Source organism: Saccostrea cucullata, unplaced genomic scaffold (genome assembly GCF_032062105.1).
Source record: "Saccostrea cucullata isolate Sc308-1 unplaced genomic scaffold, CSIRO_AGI_Scuc_v1 ctg844, whole genome shotgun sequence".
Taxonomy (NCBI): domain Eukaryota; kingdom Metazoa; phylum Mollusca; class Bivalvia; order Ostreida; family Ostreidae; genus Saccostrea; species Saccostrea cuccullata.
The window spans coordinates 53,253-76,199 of record NW_026923586.1 but is presented as its reverse complement, the minus strand read 5'-3'; the positions used below and the strand labels follow the sequence as shown (position 1 = coordinate 76,199).

The following is a 22,947-nucleotide window of genomic DNA, read 5'->3' as shown; positions in this document are numbered from 1 at the left end:
TCTTTAGTGTGTGCATGCTATTTCATAGGCAAATAATTTCAGTCTTTGTGGGATTTTTTGAAATTGTAGAGATACATAAAATAAACTTAAATGTAAGATGAAATATCAAGGAAAATTTTGATATATTTTATTTTGCACATCATACACGTATTTGTCGCAATCTATGCAATTCGCCCGCCTTCTTCCCCAATCTTCAAAGTTCCTTTAGAGGTACATGTATAAGAGGAGCTGTGGATGAGATCGGCACCCTCAAGCTTAATAGACGGACGGACGTACAGACGGGCATTCCGATCACTATACCCCCAGCTTTTCAAGCGGTGGAAGAGATACTTTGTATAATATAAAGATTTGTTTATTATTATACAGTTATTGACGGTATGTCCTATGAGGACAACAAATCAAGATTTGAAAAAATTTTGAATCTATACACTACCTGAGGATGCTTTCACACAAATATGATTAATCATGGCTTTGCTATTCTTGAGATGAAATTTTTCAAGATATTTCCTATGTATTTCTATGTAAAACTTTGATCGTCCCTTGTGACCTCGACCTAAATCCAGGGGTCATGATTTGAACAAACTAGAATCTACACTAACTGAAGATGTTTCCCAATAAGTTTCATCCTTCCTGGCACAGTGGTCCTTGACAAGACTTTTAGAGCAATTTTTTTCACTTTTTCTGAAATATCTTCCCTTGAGAGAGCGTGTGCCCCTTATTTGAACAAACTTGAATCCCCTTTACCCAAGAATGCTTTATGACAAGTGTGGTTTAAATTGGCCCAGTGGTTCTAGAAAGGAGAAACAAGAGGCCCATGGGCCTTATAGGTCACCTGAGTATTGTGTAACAACTTTCAAACAATTAAATTTGGTTCATGTTTTAAACCAGAGGCCATGAAATTCACAATTCACAGTTTTGAAAGAGGCACCATTGCTTATCATAATTAAAAAACTTAGCATGCTTACATGCTTACTCTACTTATTCAATACCCAGAGGTAGATCAGAGTTACAAAGAGAAAATGTTCTTCCACTTTTTAACCAGTTGTGCACCTCACCCCCAAAAGAACCACTGACCCTGGGGCCACATATTTCAAAATTTTGCAAATTTTATCGTAAAATGGTTGATTAATACCAAAGAGCAGATTTCAAAGCATTAATTTGTTTTCAGACTATGTAACTGCCACCCCCCCCCTGACCCAGGAGGGGGGGGGGGGGCATAAAAGATAATCATTTTGCTAGATGCACCTTTCTTCATCATAAATATATATACTTGGATCATTAGCATAAACCCAAAAGCAAAGGAAAATATTTTCAAAGAATTAATGTATTTTTACTGAATAATCAAAAGAGCCCTAACACCTGAACCCCTGATTCTGGGGCAATAAAATTCACAATTTTGGAAAAGGCACTTTTGCTTATCATAACAATGTGCTTGATTAGTTTATTTAATACTCAGAAGCAGAGAGAAGATTTTCAAAGAATAAATGCATTTTCACTATATAATCAATAGAGCCCGCCCTAACACTAGAACCCCTGACCCTGGGGCCATAAAATTCACAAGTCTGGAAGAGGCACTCTTTTTCATCATAACAATGTACTTAGTTAGTTTATTTAAAACCCAGAAGCAGAGAAGAAGATTTTCAAAGAATAAATGCATTTTCACTATATAATCAATAGAGCCCCGCCCTAACACTGGAACTCCTGACCCTAGGGCTATAAATTTACAATTTTGGAAAAGGCACTCTTGCTCATCATAACTTTGTGCTTAATTATTTTAGTTTATTTAATACTCAGAAGCAGAGAGGAAGATTTTCAAAGAATAAATGCATTTTCACTATATAATCTATAGAGCCCCGCCCTAACACTAGAACCCCTGACCCTGGGGCCATAAAATTTACAAATCTGGAAGAGACACTCTTGCTCATCATAACTATGTACTTAGTTTATTTAAAACCCAGAAGCTGAGAAGAAGATTTTCAAAGAATAAATGCATTTTCACTATATAATCAATAGAGCCCCGCCCTAACCCTAGAACCCCTGACCCTAGGGCCATAAAATTCACAAATCTGGAAGAGGCACTCTTTTTCATCATAACAATGTACTTAGTTTATTTAAAACCCAGAAGCAGAGAATAAGATTTTCAAAGAATAAATGCATTTTCACTATATAATCAATAGAGCCCCGCCGTAACACTGGAACTCCTGACCCTAGGGCTATAAATTTACAATTTTGGAAAAGGCACTCTTGCTCATCATAACTTTGTGCTTAATTATTTTAGTTTATTTAATACTCAGAAGCAGAGAGGAAGATTTTCAAAGAATAAATGCATTTTCATTATATAATCTATAGAGCCCCGCCCTAACACTAGAACCCCTGACCCTGGGGCCATAAAATTCACAAGTCTGGAAGAGGCACTCTTTTTCATCATAAATATGTACTTAGTTAGTTTATTTAAAACCCAGAAGCAGAGAAGAAGATTTTCAAAGAATAAATGCATTTTCACTATATAATCAATAGAGCCCCGCCCTAACACTGGAACTCCTGACCCTAGGGCTATAAATTCAAATTTTAGAAAAGGCACTCTTGCTCATCATAACTTTGTGCTTAATTATTTTAGTTTATTTAATACTCAGAAGCAGAGAGGAAGATTTTCAAAGAATAAATGAATTTTCACTATATAATCTATAGAGCCCCGCCCTAACACCAGAACCCCTGACCCTGGGGCCATAAAATTCACAAATCTGGAAGAGGCACTCTTGCTCATCATAACTATGTACTTAGTTAGTTTATCTAATACCCAGAAGCAGAGAAGAAGATTTTCAGAGAAATAATGCATTTTCACTATATAATCTATATAGCCCCGCCCTAGCACTAGAACCCCTGATCCTGGGGCCATGAATTTCACAATTTTGGTAGAGGACTAAATGCTTATTACATTCATGCTAACAGTTTGCCTGCTTGATGTCCAGGAGTAAAGAAGAAGATTTTTTAAGATTGCAATAATTTTAGTGGTTTTGGCCCCATCCCTCAGGCCCCAGGGGGGCGGGGACCATGAAATTCACAATTTTTGTTTTCCTCTACCAATAGATGCTGCATACCAAATTTGGTTGAAATTGGTTCAGTGGTTTCAAAGAAGAAGCTGAAAATGTTCAAATGTTAACACACGACACACGACGCACGACGACGGACGAAAACAGATGGCAATAGGTCACCTGAGTTACTCAGGTGACCTAAAAATGGTTGATTAATACCAAAAGAGCAGATTTCAAAGCATTAATTTATTTTCAGACTATGTAACCCCCCCTTCCCAGTCTGACCCCAGGGGCATAAAAAACACTTTGCTAGATGCACCTTTTTTCATCATAAATATATATATACTTGGATCATTGGCATAAAACCCAAAAGCAAAAAGGAAAATATTTTCAAAGAATTAATGTATTTTAACTATATAATCAATAGAGTCCTGCCCTAACACCAGAACCCCTAACCCTGGGGCCATAAAATTCACAATTTTGGAAGAGGCACTCTTGCTCATTATAACTATGTGCTTAGTTAGTTTATTTAATACCCAGAAGCAGAGAAGAAGATTTTCAAAGAATAAATGCATTTTCACCATAGAATCAAAAGAGCCCCACCCTAACACCAGAACCCCTGACCCTGGGGCCATAAAATTCACAATTTTTGGAAGAGGCACTCTTGCTCATCACAACTATGTGCTTAGTTTATATAATACCCAGAAGCAGAGAAAAGGTTTTCAAAGATTTAATATTTTCACTATTTATGCAACACCAGAACCCCTGACCCTGGGGCCATAAAATTCACAAATCTGGAAGAGGCACTCTTGCTCATCATAACTATGTGCTTAGTTAGTTTATCTAATACACAGGAGCAGAGAAGAAGATTTTCAAAGAGATAATGCATTTTCACTATATTATCAATAGAGCCCCGCCCTAACACCAGAACCCCTGACCCTGGGGCCATAAAATTCACAAATCTGGAAGAGGCACTCTTGCTCATCATAACTATGTGCTTAGTTAGTTTATTTAATACACAAGAGCAGAGTAGAAGATTTTCAAAGAAATAATGCATTTTCACTATATAATCTATAGAGCCCCACCCAAGCACTAGAACCCCTGACCTTGGGACCATAAAATTCACAAATCTGGAAGAGGCACTCTTGCTCATCATAACTATGTGCTTAGTTAGTTTATATAATACCCAGAAGCAGAGAAGAAGATTTTCAAAGATTTAATGCATTTTCACTATATAATCTATAGAGCCCCGCCCTAACACCAGAACCCCTGACCCTGGGGCCACAGAATTCACAAATCTGGAAGAGGCACTCTTGCTCATCATAACTATGTGCTTAGTTAGTTTATTTAATACACAGGAGCAGAGAAGAAGATTTTCAAAGAAATAATGCATTTTCACTATATAATCTATAGAGTCCTGCCCTAGCACTAGAACCCCTGATCCTGGGGTCATGAATTTCACAATTTTGGTAGAGGACTTAATGCTCATTACATTCATGCCCACAGTTTGCCTGCTTGATGTCCAGGAGTAAAGAAGAAGATTTTTAAAAGATTGCAATAATTTTAGTGGTTTTGGCCCTACCCCTCAGGCCCCAGGGGGGCGGGGACCATGAAATTCACAATTTTTGTTCCCCTTCTACCCATAGATGCTGTATACCAAATTTGGTTGAAATTGGTTCAGTGGTTTCAGAGAAGAAGCTGAAAATGTTCAAATGTTAACACACGACACACGACGCACGACGACGGACGAAAACGGATAGCATTAGGTCACCTGAGTTACTCAGGTGACCTAAAAATGTGAAAAGTTAACAGATAGACGGACATATAGACGGATGCCAGACAAATTGTGATCAGAAAAGCTTACATGAGCTCAATTTAGCTAAAGTAGGTCAAACACCAAGGTCAAGAGGTCAAGTTTGGTGATATACCCAAAGAAAGGTCTTGTCACAAGGAATACTCCTGTGAAATATGAAAGCAATAGCCCTGCCTATTCAAAAGTTATGGGTAAAGTTTTTGCAGACAAACCGACAGACAGACGGACGGACATGACAAAAACAATATACCCCCAAATCTTCGACAATGGGGGCATAAAAATTTATATTGATATTGTGGGCTATTAAATAGAGACTGAAATTGATATTACATGTATGTTATGACCAATTGCTTTTACTGTCATTACAGGGCGAGGCACTCTCATGAAATTTAAATCTGTTCCTTTTTCATTATTAGGGCACACACTAAGTGTAAGTTTCTAAAAATAATAAAACCAGTTGTGCCCTCAGTAATATCTTTTCACAGATACGAGGGTATATATTTTTTGCTCTGTCTACCGTCCGTCTGTTTGTTGATTGATTTGAACATATTTTATTGTAATATAATTACAAAGGGATTGAGCACAAGTTCTGAAAACTTATAACGCCCTCTCCCTATACATTTAAATTACACATTTATATTGTCACAGTTAAACATGCTATATTAAAAGTATTCAGTATTTGCAAAAGTAAACAAATTGATGCATTTTGCATATATGTATAAATATATAAAAAGTTGAACAAATTCATATATTAATATTTCCATTTCTAATTTTTTTCTGTGATAACTCTTTGAAAGTTGACGGAGTTTATTTCATGATAATTCTGCAATGTAAATTAGGCAGGTTTCGGGAGCTAAGGAGGCCTAATTTTTTGCGCATCTGTCTTGTGTCTGACGCTAAGGAGGCCAAATATGCATGTAAATCTCGTGCGGCTGCCTTTGTGTTTGAGAGGACTATTGAAACTGGCATGGAAGTCATCATGTGATTTAAATCTATTTATCTACATTTTTAAAGTCTAAATCTACAATTTTATTTCACAATGAAATGAAAATATAAGGAATCACTGTCTAGTTAGGAGGGTATGTCAGGGACATCAACAATAGTGGGAAACATGGGATAATTTAAGCATAACGGGCTTCGCTCGTTATGCAAATTATCCCATGTTTCCCACTATTGTTGATGCCCTGACATACCCTCCTAACTAGACAGTGATTCCTTAAATATCGGTACAGTATTTAACAAGGAAATCTACCAGAATGCTTAATAAATGTTTGAACAAAAGAAAAGAGACGTTCATTCTCTGCAACATTCAGTGAATCAACCCCCCATAATAAGACATGTGTATCTAGTAGTATGTGGATTTTATCAAATTGTAAAAAATTATGTAAAAATTCATTTCTGGCGTTCGCATACTTTGGACATACAAAAAAATAATGATATGTGTCCTCAACTTTACCGCACGTGCACATGGGACTTGATATTAAATTGCATCTATAAAGGTCGTTATTTAATACACAATTATGTCGTAATCTGGTTTGAAGAACATTTAGTCTTCTGTTACCGTAATCAAAGTAAGAAGGTGGAGCAGATCTAGATTCTTTATTACTAATTTTAGATTTGAATTTCGACATTGACTGTAAATTTCGAGTTTCGAGTGGAATGGAGTTCCATTCGTTAACTACAGTAGGAATAAACAACTTAGTTTGTAATCGACACTTTGGAATAAATTTTGATAATTTCTTGTCGAGTAGATAGATATGTTAAAGCGCATATTTGGAAGTATGTCCATTAAGTATTCTGGCACTAAATTATTATGAAGTTTGAACATTGTTTTTAATCTAGCTTCTTGTCTTCTACAACTAAGCGGTTCCCATCCCGTTTCAAAATAAAGTGAATCTTTGGAGGCTATAGTTTTTAACCCTGTTACAATTCTAGCTGCAAAAAGTTGAAGTTTTTCTAACCTATCACTATCACCCTGTTGACAGCTACCCCACACCACTGAAGCGTATTCAAGTTGCGGTCTTATGAATGATGTATACATGAGTGAGAGTGTTTTTCGATTTACTTTAAATTTTAATTTTTTCAAGAGACAATTTTTTGTCGGCAATAGACAGTATATTATCAATATGTGGTGACCAACTGGCATCGTGTGAAAATAGTACTCCGAGGTGTTTGTGTTCAGTAATGAAGTCTAGTTCACATTGTTGAAAAAGAAGCTTAGGATATTCTATATTTTTCTTTGTGCTAAACATTATTACTTTAGTTTTAGAGGGATTAAATTTCAATAACCATTTTTTAGACCATAGTTCTAGAGCATTTAAATCTTTGTTTGTCTCTTTCAATTCTCTTCATGTTATGAGACGAATGCTGCAAAGAATTATCATCAGCAAATAATCTACAAAAAGTAATCATATTATCAGCAACATCGTTAACATAAATTAAGAACAAAAGTGGTCCTAGATAACACCAGCATATAAGGGTTTGGGTGTTGATAATAAGTTACGATGCATCACCCTTTGGTACCGACAATTCTGTTTGTTAATCTGTTTGTCCACAAAACTTTAACCTTGATCATAACTTTTGATTGAAAAGAATTATGGCTTTAAAATTTCATACGTGTATTTCTTGTAACAAGACCTTTCTTCGGCTCTGAATATATATTTGACCTCTTGTCCTTGGATTTTGACCCACTTTTTCAATGTCACATTTTATCGCTGGTAACCATGGCCATTTCTTTTGTACAGTTATAGTGCTAGGTCTTTCATACTTCACATGTTTATTTATAAAGACAAAAACTTTTCTCGAATAAAACATTTTTGATCTACTCCTACCAAAGATATCAATGACTAAACGATGTACAACAGTCTTAAAAAATTTAAGAAGAGTTAGACGGGTTGTTGTGATCAGATTTCTTTGACCCGGGTGTTGCTAAGAAGGTCTCAGTGAGAGCTTTTCAAGTGCCCAGAAAACGGGTATGGCTGGGAATGAAGTGGAAATTTAGTTCTGCACCGATTTCTATTTCGGCTTATAACTCAAAAACGGTGCGAGCTAGAGCCGCAAATGTCTGTATTTCAAAAGTTGTGTAGAGTTCAAGGATTCTGTATATACCAAAGCAGCCCAGTCTCATAGCTTCAAGGGCGCGGAACCTATGGGCAGTGGAAGAAAAAGTGCACTAACTACGGATGGACCGGAAGAAGACGTTACCAGAAGTCGGGACATTGGGACGAAATAGCCTTTACTTTTGAACAAATAGTTCTAGGGCTTTCAGTATATTTTTTTCATACAAGTCCTTTCTTTGGAAAACAATATATTTAATTTAATGCATTTAAGAATCTTCTACCTTTGCCATAGGCTGCCATACGGGGGAATCAGTGTTTCACAAACATATCTTGATTACAGTTGTACTCCCTTTCCCAACTGATATTGTTTTCTACATGTTTTGGTTATTTAACACTTCAAAATTACACAGTATGTTCGGCAAGTGCAATCTATTTAACTTATTGTTTTGAAAAGAGTATGAAAACCGCAGAAAAAAATAGCATTTTATATGTGGACATATATTTCTTTAATAAGACATAAAAAAGAATTACAAGTAAGCACAAAATATCACAGTCATCATTTTCCCTCATAATACAGAGATAAATGAAAATATATCACATTAAAGAAATTAATCACTCATTAATGCACTTTATCCTGAAGTTATCAGCCTTGATTTATAATGCACAACTGAAGTCAACCATATTAAATATAAATGCTCCGATTAACAGATTAATTAGTAATACTGTCTTGTTCCTCGTCCGCCGTGACGGTGATGATGACAGATGATTGGACGTCGTTATCCTCATCATCGACCGGTATAGCCTCGTCTGATTGGGCGATGAGTGCCTTGGATGGGGACTGAATCATCGTAATCTTTTTCACCTGTTCCACTTCTGGTTGTTTGGGCCTCTGACCGGTCATCAGCTCGTATGTATTGTCTACCTGGATGAGATCCTGTATCATATCGTAATACCGCATGTCCAGCCCGGCGTAGCTCTTCAGTGCCTCGGTGTTTATTTTCTCCCTCTCCTTGATGGCGTCACGACTGAATGCCCTGACGTCTGACGACACGCGTCCTCCTGCCATACTACTGAGACGCGTCGACACACGCATGTCCTCCATTGCAGACTTTGACGGAGTCAGTGTGGAGCGACCAGGAATCTCCTCCACCTGTAGTTCAGATGCAAATTTTACCACACTGGTCGGTCGCTCAGTCTCTGGAGTTCTCCCACCGGTCGCCGAGGAATATTCCCTCTCACTACTATCCGTGACATCACTGTCCTCTGTTGTGACCTTTGACCTCTCCGATCCCTTGGGTGTGCCCTGATCTTTGGGTGTGCCTGAGTCGCGCTGTTGGCCAGATGTGGGTCGAGCCTCTGGGGAGGCCACCTCACTCCTTGTGTCCTCACGTGACATGATTTGGTGAAGCTCCTCATCAGCTGTGGGGGTGAAGACTTCACGACTCGGGGTGGGGGAGACACTCTTACGGTGAGGGGTGTGGGGTCTGTCCCCTATCATCTTCCTTTGAGATGTGTCAGGACGATCACTGGCTTGACTCATTGATCTTATTCTCTCCATCATTGGTGGCAGTTTCTCCTCACTCTCCTAAACAGAAAATCATACCAAAATTTAACAATATTGTAAGAAAAAAATATATTAAGGAACAGAGATTAAAGATGAGAAAATGTAACATCAAGAGGATTTTCTTATATGAAGAACATTTCTTGTAAATGTTATAATTTCCCTAATTCTAATAATTTACCAATATATTTCATATTATCAAATATGTTGCAATATCAAGAAAACCAAAACAAATACATCTATTAGGTAACTATACTGTCTACAATAAAGCTAATGTATTTCAAACAACATAAAATCACAGTGACATCATAGATTTAGTATGAAAGCAGACTTTGCAAGCACACTACCTGAATTCACCTGTGAGTTTAAAATGTACAGGTAAGGTTTGTAGATCTGCTCATCTGAAGTTCAAATACAGCACCAAAAAGAGAGCTGTGGTGCATCCCTAGATGCATGCATAATTAGTATACCAATTTATATCATAGGAAATTTAATGCTATAGTATATACATGTAGTTTCATTTAATTTTTTATAACCTGCTTCCTTATTTAAAAAAAAAATTAAAAAGACATGATCTATAAGTATATATTTCCATTTCCATTTGTTTTCTCTCTGATAACTCTTTGAAAGTTAGTGGAGTTGATTTCTTTAATAATTCTACCGGAATGTAAATTAGGCAAATCGATATTTCAGGAGCTTAGGAGGCCTAATATGCATGTAAATCTTGTGTGGCTGTCTTTGTGTTAGAGGACTACTGTACACAGGGTTATTTTCACCCCGTGTTATTTTCGCCCTTATGCACTTGCAAATAATTTTAAATCTATTTAACTTACTTGTTATGCAAATTATCCCATGTTTCCAACTATCATTGATGCCCTGGCATACTATACTAACTAGACAGTGATTCTTTAAAGATAATCAATTCAGCAAGAATACATCTGTACATATTAAGATTTTTACAGTAGGTATAAAGCTTGCATATATTCATAAAAGAGTTATTTTGAAGCAAAACTGGTCAAGAGAAAGTTTGATTATTTTTAGAAAAAAATTAATTGCATAGAAAGAAGCATTAACATATTTCTCATGCATAAAAATACAGCTTTGATTCTTCATCCTAAATGACAATTTGACATGATTCATATCAAACATCCATAGAGTTCTGTAACCTTGCAGATCGTATGACATCAAGGACTTGGACAGAAATATGACCTTGAGATGTGGATTAGTTCTCCTTATTTAGTTCAGCTTAAATTGGTCCTGCTTCCAAAATAAATAAACACATTTATCGGGTAAAGAAACACTTAAATTTATACAGGTTTTACCTTACTTCTCCTTGTTCTAGACAGCCTGGTGTAAGATAGACTGGACACACTGTAGGTGAAGTGACAGTGACTTTTACTGGACTCCGCAGATCTCAGTAACAGGAAAGAGTACGGGTTTCTACGCTGTTAGCAAAGTGCAAGCAAAGCAGAGTTCTACAGTGCAAGTTAGTCAATAAAACAGAGTACAACTGCTCGTTCAAGCTAGGTATTTTTTTTTGATAAAACAATGGACTATGTTTTTGATAATAGAATGACTGGTACATGTATTTTTTCTATACTTTTGAATGAGCAGCTGAACATGAAAGTTAGATTGTGTACAGAGGCTTTAGTATATGATAATGAGAAGAGAAAGAAGCTTAAGTTACAATGTAGCTGAAAAAGTTCACACTTATAGGCATACATAGCACCTGAGGGAAAAACAGAAACGAGACAAGGAGCCTAAAACTATTAGGCTTGGACATACCTCCATTTCTTTCTCGTTCTCGTAAATCATCCTACTCAGGTTCTCGTGTTTCAGGTCATCGGCTTCATTCAGAGAGATCTGGGCCGCGATGTTACCCTTGGTACAGAGTTTGCGGACCTCATTCTTTATCTGGGCTACCATGTCCATGTCCTCCGTGGCACTAATTCCAAACATCTCTAATGTGTTGGCAATCTCCCTGTCAAAGAAACATCCCATATCTAAATAACTCTTACATGGAATCAAAGACCTCTAAAAACAGATTAATAATTTCTTTTTAAAAATTTATCACTACTAAGCACAAAAGAACTCCTTCCTCAGGCCCCTGACTAGAAATACATTCTCTGGCTAGACAGACACTTACTCTCTCATTAAACAGACACTTACTCCCTGACTAGACAGACACTTACTCTCTGACTAGACAGACACTTACTCTCTGACTAAACAGACATATTCTCTCTGACTAGACAGACACCTACTCTCTGAATACACAGACACACACTCTGTGACTAAACAGACACTTACTCTCTGACTAGACAGACACTAACTCTCTGACAAGACAGACATAGAGTCATTGACTAGACAGACACTCACTCTGTGACTAGACAGACACTCTCTGACTAAACAGACACACACTCTCTGACTAAACAGACACACACTCTCTGACTAGACAGACACTTACTCTCTGACTAGACAGACATTTACTCTCTGACAAGACAGACACTTACTCTCTGACTAGACAGACACACACTCTCTGACTAGACAGACACTTACTCTCTGACTAAACAGACACTTATTCTCTGACTAGACAGACACTTACTCTCTGACTAGACACATACTTACTCACTGAGTAGACAGACACACACTCTCTGACAAGACAGACAATCCCTGACCTAACCCTGACAGATACACACTCTCTGACTAGACAGACACACACTCTCTGACAAGACAGACACACACTCTCTGACTAGACAGACACTCTCTTACTAGACAGACACACACTCTCTGACTAGACAGACACTCTCTTACTAGACAGACACACACTCTCTGACTAGACAGACACTTACTCTCCAACAAGACAGACATAAAGTCATTGACTAGACAGACACTCACTCTGTGACTAGACAGACACACACTCTGTGACTAGACAGACACTCTCTGACTAAACAGACACACACTCTCTGACTAAACAGACACACACTCTCTGACTAGACATACACACACTCTCTGACAAGACAGACACACACTCTCTGACTAGACAGACACACACTCTCTGACTAGACAGACACACACTCTCTGACTAAACAGACACACACTAGACAGACACTCTCTCTGACTAGACACATACACTCACTGAGTAGACAGACACACACTCTCTGACAAGACAGACAATCCCTGACCTAACCCTGACAGATACACACTCTCTGACTAGACAGACACACACTCTCTGACTAGACAGACACTCTCTTACTAGACAGACACACACTCTCTTACTAGACAGACACTCTCTGACTAGACAGACACTCTCTGACTAGACAGACACACACTCCCTGACTAGACAGACACTCTCTTACTAGACAGACACACACTCTGTGACTAGACAAACACTCTCTTACTAAACAGACACATACTCTCAGACTTAACAGACACACACTCTCTGACTAGACACATACACTCAGACTTAAGAGACACACACTCTCTGACTAGACACACACTCTCTAACTAGACAGACACACACTCTCTGACTAGACAAACACAGACTTTCTGACTAGACACACACTCTGTGACTAGACAGACACTTACTCTGTGACTAGACAGACACATACTCTGTGACTAGACAGACACATACTCTGTGACTAGACAGACACATACTCTGTGACTAGACAGACACATACTCTATGTAGACAGACACTCTCTAACAGACAATCTCTGACTAGACACACACTCTTTGAAAGACACTCTGACAGACACTTACTCTCTGACTAGACACTCTCTTTCTCTCTAAGTAGACAGACACTCAATCTCTAAATAGACAGACACTTACAATCTGACTTGACAGACTCTCTCTCTGCCTAGACAGATACTAGTCTTACTCCCTGACTAGACAGATACTTACTCCCTGACTATACTGCTGGACTCCACTAGGAATCTTTCCTGAAGGACTTCAGCCACCTCCTCTGTCTTCAGTTTCAGCATCATCAGGGTGTGACAGGCCTCCGCTCTCACCCCTGGCTTCTCCTCATACCGGACCGCCCACAGTAAAGTCTCGGTAATCTCCTCATTGACCACTCCTATGTTACCCATAGCTACAATATAAAAATAGACCCCATCTATGTTACTCATAGCAACAATATAAAAATAGACCCCATCTATGTTACTCATAGCAACAATATAAAAATAGACCCCATCTATGTTACCCATAGCAACAATGTAAAAATAGACCCCACCCTATGTTACCCATAACTACAATATAAAAATAATATGTCTCCCATCCTTATTTATGTCAGAATAAAGACTACGAATTTTGCCTTATCTATATTATTTTTTTTTCATTTACCCAAACATTAACATATTTAAGGAGTATTGAAAAAAATCTAAAGATCTAAAGCAGTCATTTTGGAACATGAATTTCAAAAAGCATTAAAATTTGTTTTTTACCTTGAATGGCTAAAGCCTTCACTTTCCAGATGGGATCAAATGTGGCCAGATGGATTAACTTCTCTATGACTTGTTCATCTTTTATTTCCAGGTTACCACAAGTTATACAGACTTCCGATCTCACAGAGATGTACTCATCCTCAAAACATTTCAGGAACACAGGCAGTAATTTGGCTGTCATGATACCTGAAACAAAACAAATTTATAATTCTAATGCAATTGTTTTGTAAAACACGTTTTGATTGGCTAATGCCAAATGATGTTTTTTAAAATATTCACTTAAAGCTTTTTCATTGTGAATACTGTAAATCACTTTTTATTTGCATGTAACAAAATTCAACAAAATAAGACGTAAACAACAAACAAAATGCATGGATTGCATTAGAATGGGAAATTTAATTTCCCGTATAAAAGTATTCCTTACGATTATATAACGGGAATAACAACTATTCGTGAAAATTATGTCTTAAATCGCTTACAAAGTGTCAAATGACAATTATTCCCTAAATTAAAGCATTCTATCCACAGGTTTTGACAATTCCAAATGAAATTTTTTCACTTATTCACTTACGGCTTTTAAATACACTTTTCCCAACTAAAAAGGCTATACATTTATCATATTTAAATGGAAAATGAAAAAGGAAGTATCTTTCTTATCCCCCTGTTCTTTTATAAATGAAAATTTGTACTTTTTTAAGCATTACTTTGTATTTTTTCAGTGATACTAGATAAAACCTTCCAATACCTAGTTGTCCTATTTTACTGATGGCCTCTAGCCTGGTGGCCTCATTGCCTTTGACGATTCTCTCTCTGAGGTCATCATGGACTTCCCTCCCGTGGCTAGTTTTACCGAGGCACTGCGCCGCACTCTTACGGACGTCCTCGTGCCAATCATTCCACATCAAGTCCATCAGCTTGTTGGTTACATCCTAGAAACATAAGGGTGTAACATTCAACTTCACCATGGAGGCATAATGTAAGCCATAGATGAATTTTATTTGTTTGATATTTTAGATAATAGGACAAGAAATTAAATAATTGATTTTTCCATCATAAACTGAGAAATAAGAATAGAGTACTTGCCTTGTTAATGGTGCCGTGGAGAGTAGGAAGTATTTTACAAGCAATGACTTTATGTCTCCAGCTGCTACTGTTTAACTGTTCAGCCACCATACAATGGACTAAAGGCTACAACAAGGAAAGAAACTATCAGGATGATACACAGTTAAATATAACTACTGTACCAGTGTTTAACTGTTCAGCCTGACCATACAATGGACTAAAGGCTTATACAAAGAAAGACACTATCAGAATGACACACATGCAGTAAAAACATACATGTTGCAACTGAAAATACACATGTATATGATATGTGGAATTTTTAGCAAGATGCAAATTTAGCAATTTCTTCAAAAAAAAAGGTACATATTTTTAGTGAGAAGTAATTTAAGCGAGATAGCTTTAACAACTGATATGAAAAAAAATATTAATAATATTCAGTTTTAGCAACCTCAAAGCCTTGATAATAATGCCAAAATTGAATCCTCACTAAAAAAAGTCTGCTTACGTTGTTTAAAATGTGGTGTATTCATAAAGAAAAATTTAAAACAGGGCAAAACTGTTTGCATCTTAAAAAGGGGAATAACTCTTTATATAATACATGCATAAATATAAAATAAACCTGTAAATCAGAAAATATACCAAAATTGAAACCATTGCATGTAATTTTATGAAATGGCTCTCATTTATAAGTTTTGAAACATTTTACCTATGAGAATCTTATTCTAGTGTCTGTAATAACACTTACAGAGAAAATGCTGAGTTTGCCGAGTAGGTAGATGGCTTTCTCGTGTTTAATGGTATCCTCCGTCTCCAGCAGCTGACGGACAATCTCGCCCACGACCAGCGAGTTACAGAGGCCATCGTGGGCCAGACACTGAGCGGCGGCCCACCGGTCCACACTGGTCTCACTCTGTAGGGCCAGCTGTAAAACCTGTCTGGCCTAAAAAGAATGAGTGAGATAGGTTACCAGCCATATCAATTAGCCAATGTAGCATGTATTCTTAAGATTAATTTTTGAATTGATTCTAGATAACAAAGTATATTTTATATAAGAAAAAAACATGTATAACATAAAGAGTATAAAACTTAAGCAAGCGTACTAAAAATCTGCCATTTATTCTGTGTACCTTTTCCCCTGGCTTGTTGAGCGAGTAAAGAGTAATGGCTGCCGCTAGTTTGACGCGATCTACTTTATCATCTAACAGACACTCGAGAGCGACAAACAATTTGTGGGGCAGTTCCTGGAAGGGGGCTTTAAGTGAGGGTGTGTCCCCATATATAGAAATCTCCTGGGCTGGGGGCCGGTACTCCGCGACCTTGGCGATGGTCGCTATGGCCTTCAGTCGGACATGACTCTGGATGTCCGCCATGTCTTTAATGAGATCGTCCGGCTTACTGTCCACTAGCTGACCACTCAGGTGCCACTTCTGCCTCCACTCATCAACTATAAATAGCCAGGTCTAATTAATTACCCCATGTCAACTATAAGTAATCAGGTCAAATTAGTTCCTTTTCAGTTGAAAATGTTACAGAAAAGCAATTTTATTATATATGTGACTCAATTGTTCTATACATTGGATTAAATGATCCTTTAATTTTTCTGCTACAGAGTAAAGAAATAACAATACTACATGTATTTGTTCTGTTACTTACTGACTTGAAGTAATGATGCATTCTGTTTGGTCAGCCTGCGAGTCGTGGGGTCAGGTGACCTATGGTATTCAGGGTCAAACCCGGGGGGAATCATGTTAAACTCGGCTGACTCCTAAATTCAAAGGATATTAACCATGTATGTCATCAGCTAAATATCACAGCAACTTTGTTCTATTGCCTATTGTACCATTTTCAGATATCATATTTTATATTGTATGCACAAAATTTTTGCCGCCATTTTATTTTTAACAGCCTTGTTGCAAAGGACCTTAAGCAGGCAAATTTCAAATGGACTAAATTCAATGTAAAAATCATTATCACTAAACACAGCTGTGTCTGGGTGAAACTAAAATGATATGGGGCAAAATTGTTTGTATGTGTTAAAGTGTGAAAATAACCCTGTATACAGTATTACATCCTAATCAGAATTAAAAATTATGCTAATTCCTGTTTAATATTTTGTTAACTGCCTCGTTAATTGTTCCTTACATCTGCCGGCTCCGGGAGTTTTTTCCAGCGCCGCAGTCCTTTCTCCACCTTTTTGATGCGTGGTGACTCCTTCACCTCGTGTGGCGGCGTGGCGTCTTGCTCGTTGTACCAGGTCTCTGGGTTCTGTGGGTGTTCAGACTGTAGTTTTTTCTGGTACTTATGACCAGAACTTAGCACAATCTTGTCTGTGTCCTCTACGTGAACTTGATCTACCCCTGTCAATTATAATACAACTTGATCAACCTAATTGATCAAATTTTTATGGCAATATTTTTTTTAAAGAAATATTTGATATTTATAATCAAAGAATTTTTTTTTCAAAATTTTAATTATTGTGGTATATTAACTATTTTTAAAACAAATATAAAACAAAGAAAAAAATTGTGAGCAGAAAGTTCACATAATTATGCAAAAATAAAGTTTCAAGTGAACAAAGAAAGTGAATTTACAGTACTGCTTTATTCAAAGAATTCTTAATTAAACATAAAATATTCAATTTTTTTCTTGGAGGGGGCGAAATTTACATTTAATTGATACAATGAAAAAAATTAATAAAGAAATAATTCAAAATTTAACTATTATTTTGAATAGAGTTATCACAGAGAAAGCAAATAGAAATGGAAATAAATACATTCTTTTTTACTCTACAACAATCCATACCTACCTATCAACTTTTCCTGCTGGAATTGGTTGTCTGTATCGTAGAACTTGTCACCCACTGAGGGGTTAATAAAGTCGCGGATGGTGGGCGGGGCAGGTGGCTCATACGTGTAGTCAATGGTGATATCAGCTGTAGCATTTATGGCACCTGTGTGTAAAATCACATGGTTTTATTCTCTTTTAAAAATTCTTTTAAAAAACACACAATAATTTCAATATGAACAACATTGGACTGCTTGTTTCAAAGTCAGGCAAATGCTTTTGATGTTGATAAATAACTTATTTCTACATTAAGTTAGACTGAATTCAAAAGCTACATGTAAGTATAGCTATGGACCAAAATGTCTACTTAGGCCCATAAATGGTACTTAAGGTATATAAATATAGAGAAAGATGAAATATCAAAACTAAATGTGAGTAACTAAATCTATTTTGACTCTATTATTAAATATTTTTTTCCATAACCAGTTTAACCTCTCTAAGCACTAAATTATATCTCAAAATTTCTAATAGCAAAAATTATGATCTACAAACACAAACAAATTAGAAAATCTTAAAGACTTGTTAATCAAATAAACAGTATGTATGATATATATACTACTTAATATCCCCTATTACCATATTAGTAGAGTGCTAGAGTGTGGTAAAGAAAAATTGGTACAAACCTGCACTATTGGTCACTGGAGGTCAGCCAGGGGGAGGTGAATAAAACAAACAGGTGAAAATGAGTAACAAACAGACAAACAGACTGGTTACACAACGACAAGGAAACAAATGTATGGAATGAAAAGTGATAAAAATTATTTAAAAAAAAACATCACAAGGTGAACATAGTGAGGATAAAAATAATAATTAAAACTGTGATATAATTGTTTTAATTTTATGTTCTTTTTTCCTTAATTTTTTGTTTTGGTTTATCAGTAATCTTGATTAAATTTTGTTAAGAGGGTATAAAAACAAATTGCTTGTTAGGGAGGGGTATTTTAAACTGTTAGATGTGATCCCATACCTTCCTCCTCCTTTTCTGCATGTTTAATTGCCCGCCGCAGACCAACTGGTTTTCTATAAAACGGGGCTTTAGAGTCGTCCGAGTACGGATCATGAGCGTGAGGCTCTGTTATGTCCTCTGCAATATCCATCTCATACACTCGAGCGAGTATCCTGTACAATAAATTGTACACTCATTATCTGTACATTTATTTTCTCAAATACCCCGGTATAAAAAGACAACATCTGAATTTTACACATTTCATTCACTTTCCTCTTGTGGTTTTACTTACGTGGACTCTGGCTTCTTCCACTTTTTCTTCGGCTTCTCCGCATCTTTTTTGACTTCTGCTGGTTCCTCTTTCTTGAGTTCCCCCAGGGACTCCAGTAACAGGTCAGAGGAGTCCTGCTTACCGTACCACGCCTCCACAAGCTTCTTCAGTCTGTCCCTGTCTGGGCCGTCCGGCATCTTCTCCAGAACCACCCACTTTGACATATGTGAGCTGACTTTAGATAAAGTGTAGGCGTCCCAGTCGTAGTTTTCCCTGCAGAATTTTTCCCATGCCTCCTTTGCTTCCTGCTCCGTGTCCAGAGTACTCTTATCTGATGCACTTTTTCTTGGTGATCTCTTCTTGGGCTTGATCTCCTCAGCTTTTTTCTTTTCCTTTGGCACTGATTTTTTCACATCCTGTACATGAGGAGGAGCACTGACTGGTTTTTGACCGCTCACCTCCGTCAAGAAGAAACTCTCCTCCGAGGAGACCTCTGTTGCTGTGTCCTGGGACTGTGCTATCACGGACTTGTGCATCTCTCTCGCTCTTTCCATTATTTTCCTCTTCAGGGGTTTCAGGTGAGGTTTGTACGACTTTGTCAGGTGACATGGCATATGTCGTTGGTCCATGCCCCGGGCATCATGGCGACCCGGGGGAATCTTAGCATGAGGTGGTGGGGACACAATGTCATCTATTAAACAATTTAAATAACATTATAATTTTTTCCTTTTTTAAAACTCTTTACTTCCTATAGGAGAGTGTACAATATTTAATTCATTAAAATGAAACAAAATATGGATTAAATCCATAAACATGTAGCTAAGAAAGAGATAACTGACTTGATTATTATGCTGACAAGCCGATGCAAGACAAAACATCTCAATATTTCGTAAGAAACTTGAATGCTTACAAGGGTCAAGAGCTTGGAACAAATACTTTGTGTCATAAGGCACCATATGAAAGCATCGGTCTTCCACCACATCTTCACTGAAGCGTAAATCAGCACTGATTCTCTTCAGGTAACTTCTCTGAACAGGTTCAGGAGCTTGAAAGGACTTGAAAATAACTGAGGTTGGTGCAGGTTTGCTTGCAAGTTTCAATTCAAAATCTGTTTCCTCTGACCCCAGCTGAGGAACTTTAACCTTTGCTGCACATGGAAATAAGGCTGGAGTCTTTACTCGCTCGGATTTCTCTCTGAACAAAGACATTGCTCAAGTGTGTCTGAAAAATGTAAAAGGAAAAATTATAATGATAGTTAAAAATGATGAAAAGAAAATCATCAGTATGATCAAATATTTTCAATTTCTATAAACAGAAGCATTAATTCATTATTTAACTTTATCATGTTAAATATCATAACCTATAAAGGAAAGGAGAAAATGTATTGCTAGACTGAGAATTGAATTTGGGACCCCTACATCACTAGCCAGGTGCTCTGTTGACTGTGCTACCCAATATCCACAACCAAGACCATTACTGTGTTATATTTGTGCATCTTTATTTAAATTCATACTTGTTTGAAAACTGGAAATACGAAACTTGAATATGAACAGTTGAATTAACATTTTATTTTTTAACATATTTAAATTGTATTTAAGATAACTCGATTAAATCAAATGGAACTGTGATTGATATTTGTACCACCCTGTATCATACATTGATTTTATTACCTGAATAAATCGGGTCAACTCCAATATAAGGGTATGTAGTCCCTATGCGGAAGCTTATATTTATATAAAAGTAGTGATTCGCAGTTTTTACATTATGATTTTATATGAAAAGTCATTTAACCATTTCTATTCTAAAAAACCATATGCTAGACATTTAACCACAAAATTTTACTTTCAAAACTGTGAAGGGTTATTTTTATTAGGGTTAGTCTAAAATCATTATTATGTTTATTAATGTGAAAAGAGTTAGTTTCGCATTAATAGGTGTGATTAGGGTTAGTTCACCTTTTTACATTAATTTTTTATACATTAATACCTGTGATTAGTAATTGTGTCAATTTGAAAGATTGAACAAATAAATGAATAATTTCTGGACTTTATAAAGTATGTTGTCCCCGGTAAAGAACACAAGGGAAGTATTTAGTCGACCTGTCCCTGGTCGACAGTAGATAATACAAAAAGTGTAATCCATATCACCTGTCCCTGGTCGACACTAGAACATATGAAAAGTGTCAACTGTATCGACCTGACCCCGGTCAACAAACAAAAGTGTCAACTGCCAAGCGTCGGTCGACAGTAGATAATACCGTGTATACCTCTCCCTGATAAAATCACACTTCCCTAGTTTAATTTGTGCATCTTTCTTGTTTGAAAATTGGAAATACGAAACTGTGAATATGAACTGTTGGAATTAACAATTTATTTTTTAACATATGTAAATTGTATATTGTTTCAGTCAAAGTACTACTTTATCCTTATATTGGATTACATCAAATGGAACTGATTGATATTCTAATTGGTCTTTTCTAAAATGTTTATTCTAGAATTAAATAGAAATTCTATTTCAAGTATCGCATTGTAATGGGAAAAATAAAGTTTACCAGTTGTCTGTATTTTCATGTGTAAATAGGTCTCATGAAATGTCTCTGAAATAGGAAATGTGTAAATATTCTGCGATTTACCTAGATTAGAGGAAATTCGACCTGACGCTATGTAGTGTTTGTCGTAGTACAGCACATTTTCAAGCAGTGTCACATTTTGCACTTCGATGTTATACCCATGAAGATAATAAAACACAGTCTATTAATTTCATTACATCGTTTTTGCGATATATTTCCAACCAATATCGTAAAAACTAAAACGGTAAAATGTTTGTTGTATCCAAGAAGCGTCAATGTCGGCGAGGTGTTTGGTTAATTAACCTGGCTAAACCGAACCCGACCTAATATAGTGATCAGCTCTTTGCAAGCTAGAGATCTCAAAAAATGTCTTATTTTTACTCCACTAAAACTGCATTACAGTAATGATAAAAACACTGACGACTGAATATTACAGTACTGTATTGCCTCAGTAAAATTTAATTTTTGTTTTAATTTTTTTTCTTTAATAAATTATGGCCTACTCCAGTAAAAAAAACATTTACGGTGCTTTGTGACCATCTTCTCACAATGATTTATTTTACTCCATTGATATATTATTTGTGAAAGTCTGTTTTACTGGAATGAAAAAGTTAGACCGGAGTAATAATACATGACAAATGAAATTTGTATTTAAAATCACAATCTTGAGTATAGCATGACCAGTCATGTTCACTGATAAAAAGCGAAATTTCAAACATCACCCCCTCTCCTGTGGTAGCCGTCATGCGTGGACCCAAGAACTGAATAAGAATATGCCGGTACATGGAAGATGCGGGATTGGCCATCCCCCACCCCATCCCCTTCAACGAAATAGTTAAAAGTGTATATACGCACGTTTCAATACTACAATTTCTTTAATATTTTACGGTATTAATAATAATTTACCGCCGATATGCCGTAAATTTTGAGACTAATAAATACATTTTGCACATACATAATTATATCACAAGCACATAATGTGGTAAAAAAAAATGGATTACGTCTTTAACTTTCGGCAATCAATGGAGCTTACAATTGGTCGCAGTAATTTATTATCTACTAATGTCTTCGCCTCAGCCTTGTTTGCTTACAACAATAACATCACCCCTGTGTTGTACAAAAGGGATTCCCACATCAAGTAAACTCCCCGCTGAGGACGGCGATGGAGGTTTCCCATTCATCTTCCTCCAACCACCTGTAACATGAAGGGGATACGATTTCAGAGGAGCGAGAGGAGGCGAGCGGAAAGCCCCCATGATTGATGTTAAGGGGTCCCTCGATAACAGCGCAGCACTTTCTGTTTTACGAATTGCTTTTGATGATTACAAAATATATAAATCAATTGTTATG

The 22,947-nt window shown here is 36.7% G+C and overlaps 1 protein-coding gene across 1 annotated transcript; it reads right to left on the bottom strand.

Moving 5' to 3' along the window:
* Positions 1–8,414: 8,414 nt before the first annotated feature.
* Positions 8,415–21,877, bottom strand: LOC134264429 (HEAT repeat-containing protein 4-like). The gene is made up of 17 exons (XM_062746718.1): positions 21,661–21,877; positions 19,939–20,249; positions 19,050–19,719; positions 18,779–18,930; positions 18,435–18,449; positions 17,774–17,917; positions 17,110–17,324; positions 16,621–16,732; positions 16,095–16,411; positions 15,713–15,907; positions 14,989–15,093; positions 14,651–14,834; positions 13,906–14,091; positions 13,364–13,553; positions 11,251–11,446; positions 10,788–10,910; positions 8,415–9,489 (listed from the first exon to the last, which is right to left on the bottom strand). Exons 2-17 carry the CDS (start codon positions 20,234–20,236, stop codon positions 8,614–8,616), a joined length of 3,978 nt encoding a protein of 1,325 aa, XP_062602702.1. The 5' UTR covers positions 20,237–20,249; positions 21,661–21,877; the 3' UTR covers positions 8,415–8,613.
* Between the last annotated feature and the right edge of the window lie 1,070 nt (positions 21,878–22,947).

What these genes read in the sequence shown, in the direction of transcription:
- LOC134264429 (XM_062746718.1), bottom strand. Translation starts at nt 20,236, where the DNA reads ATGTCTTTGTTCAGAGAGAAATCCGAGCGAGTAAAGACTCCAGCCTTA. An exon ending in CAGTAAAATAGGACAACTAG is followed by an intron (nt 14,092 to 14,650) that starts GTATTGGAAGGT and finishes GTTTTGTTTCAG; the next exon opens with GTATCATGACAGCCAAATTA. An exon ending in AGAACGAGAAAGAAATGGAG is followed by an intron (nt 10,911 to 11,250) that starts GTATGTCCAAGC and finishes CTTTGCTAACAG; the next exon opens with CGTAGAAACCCGTACTCTTT.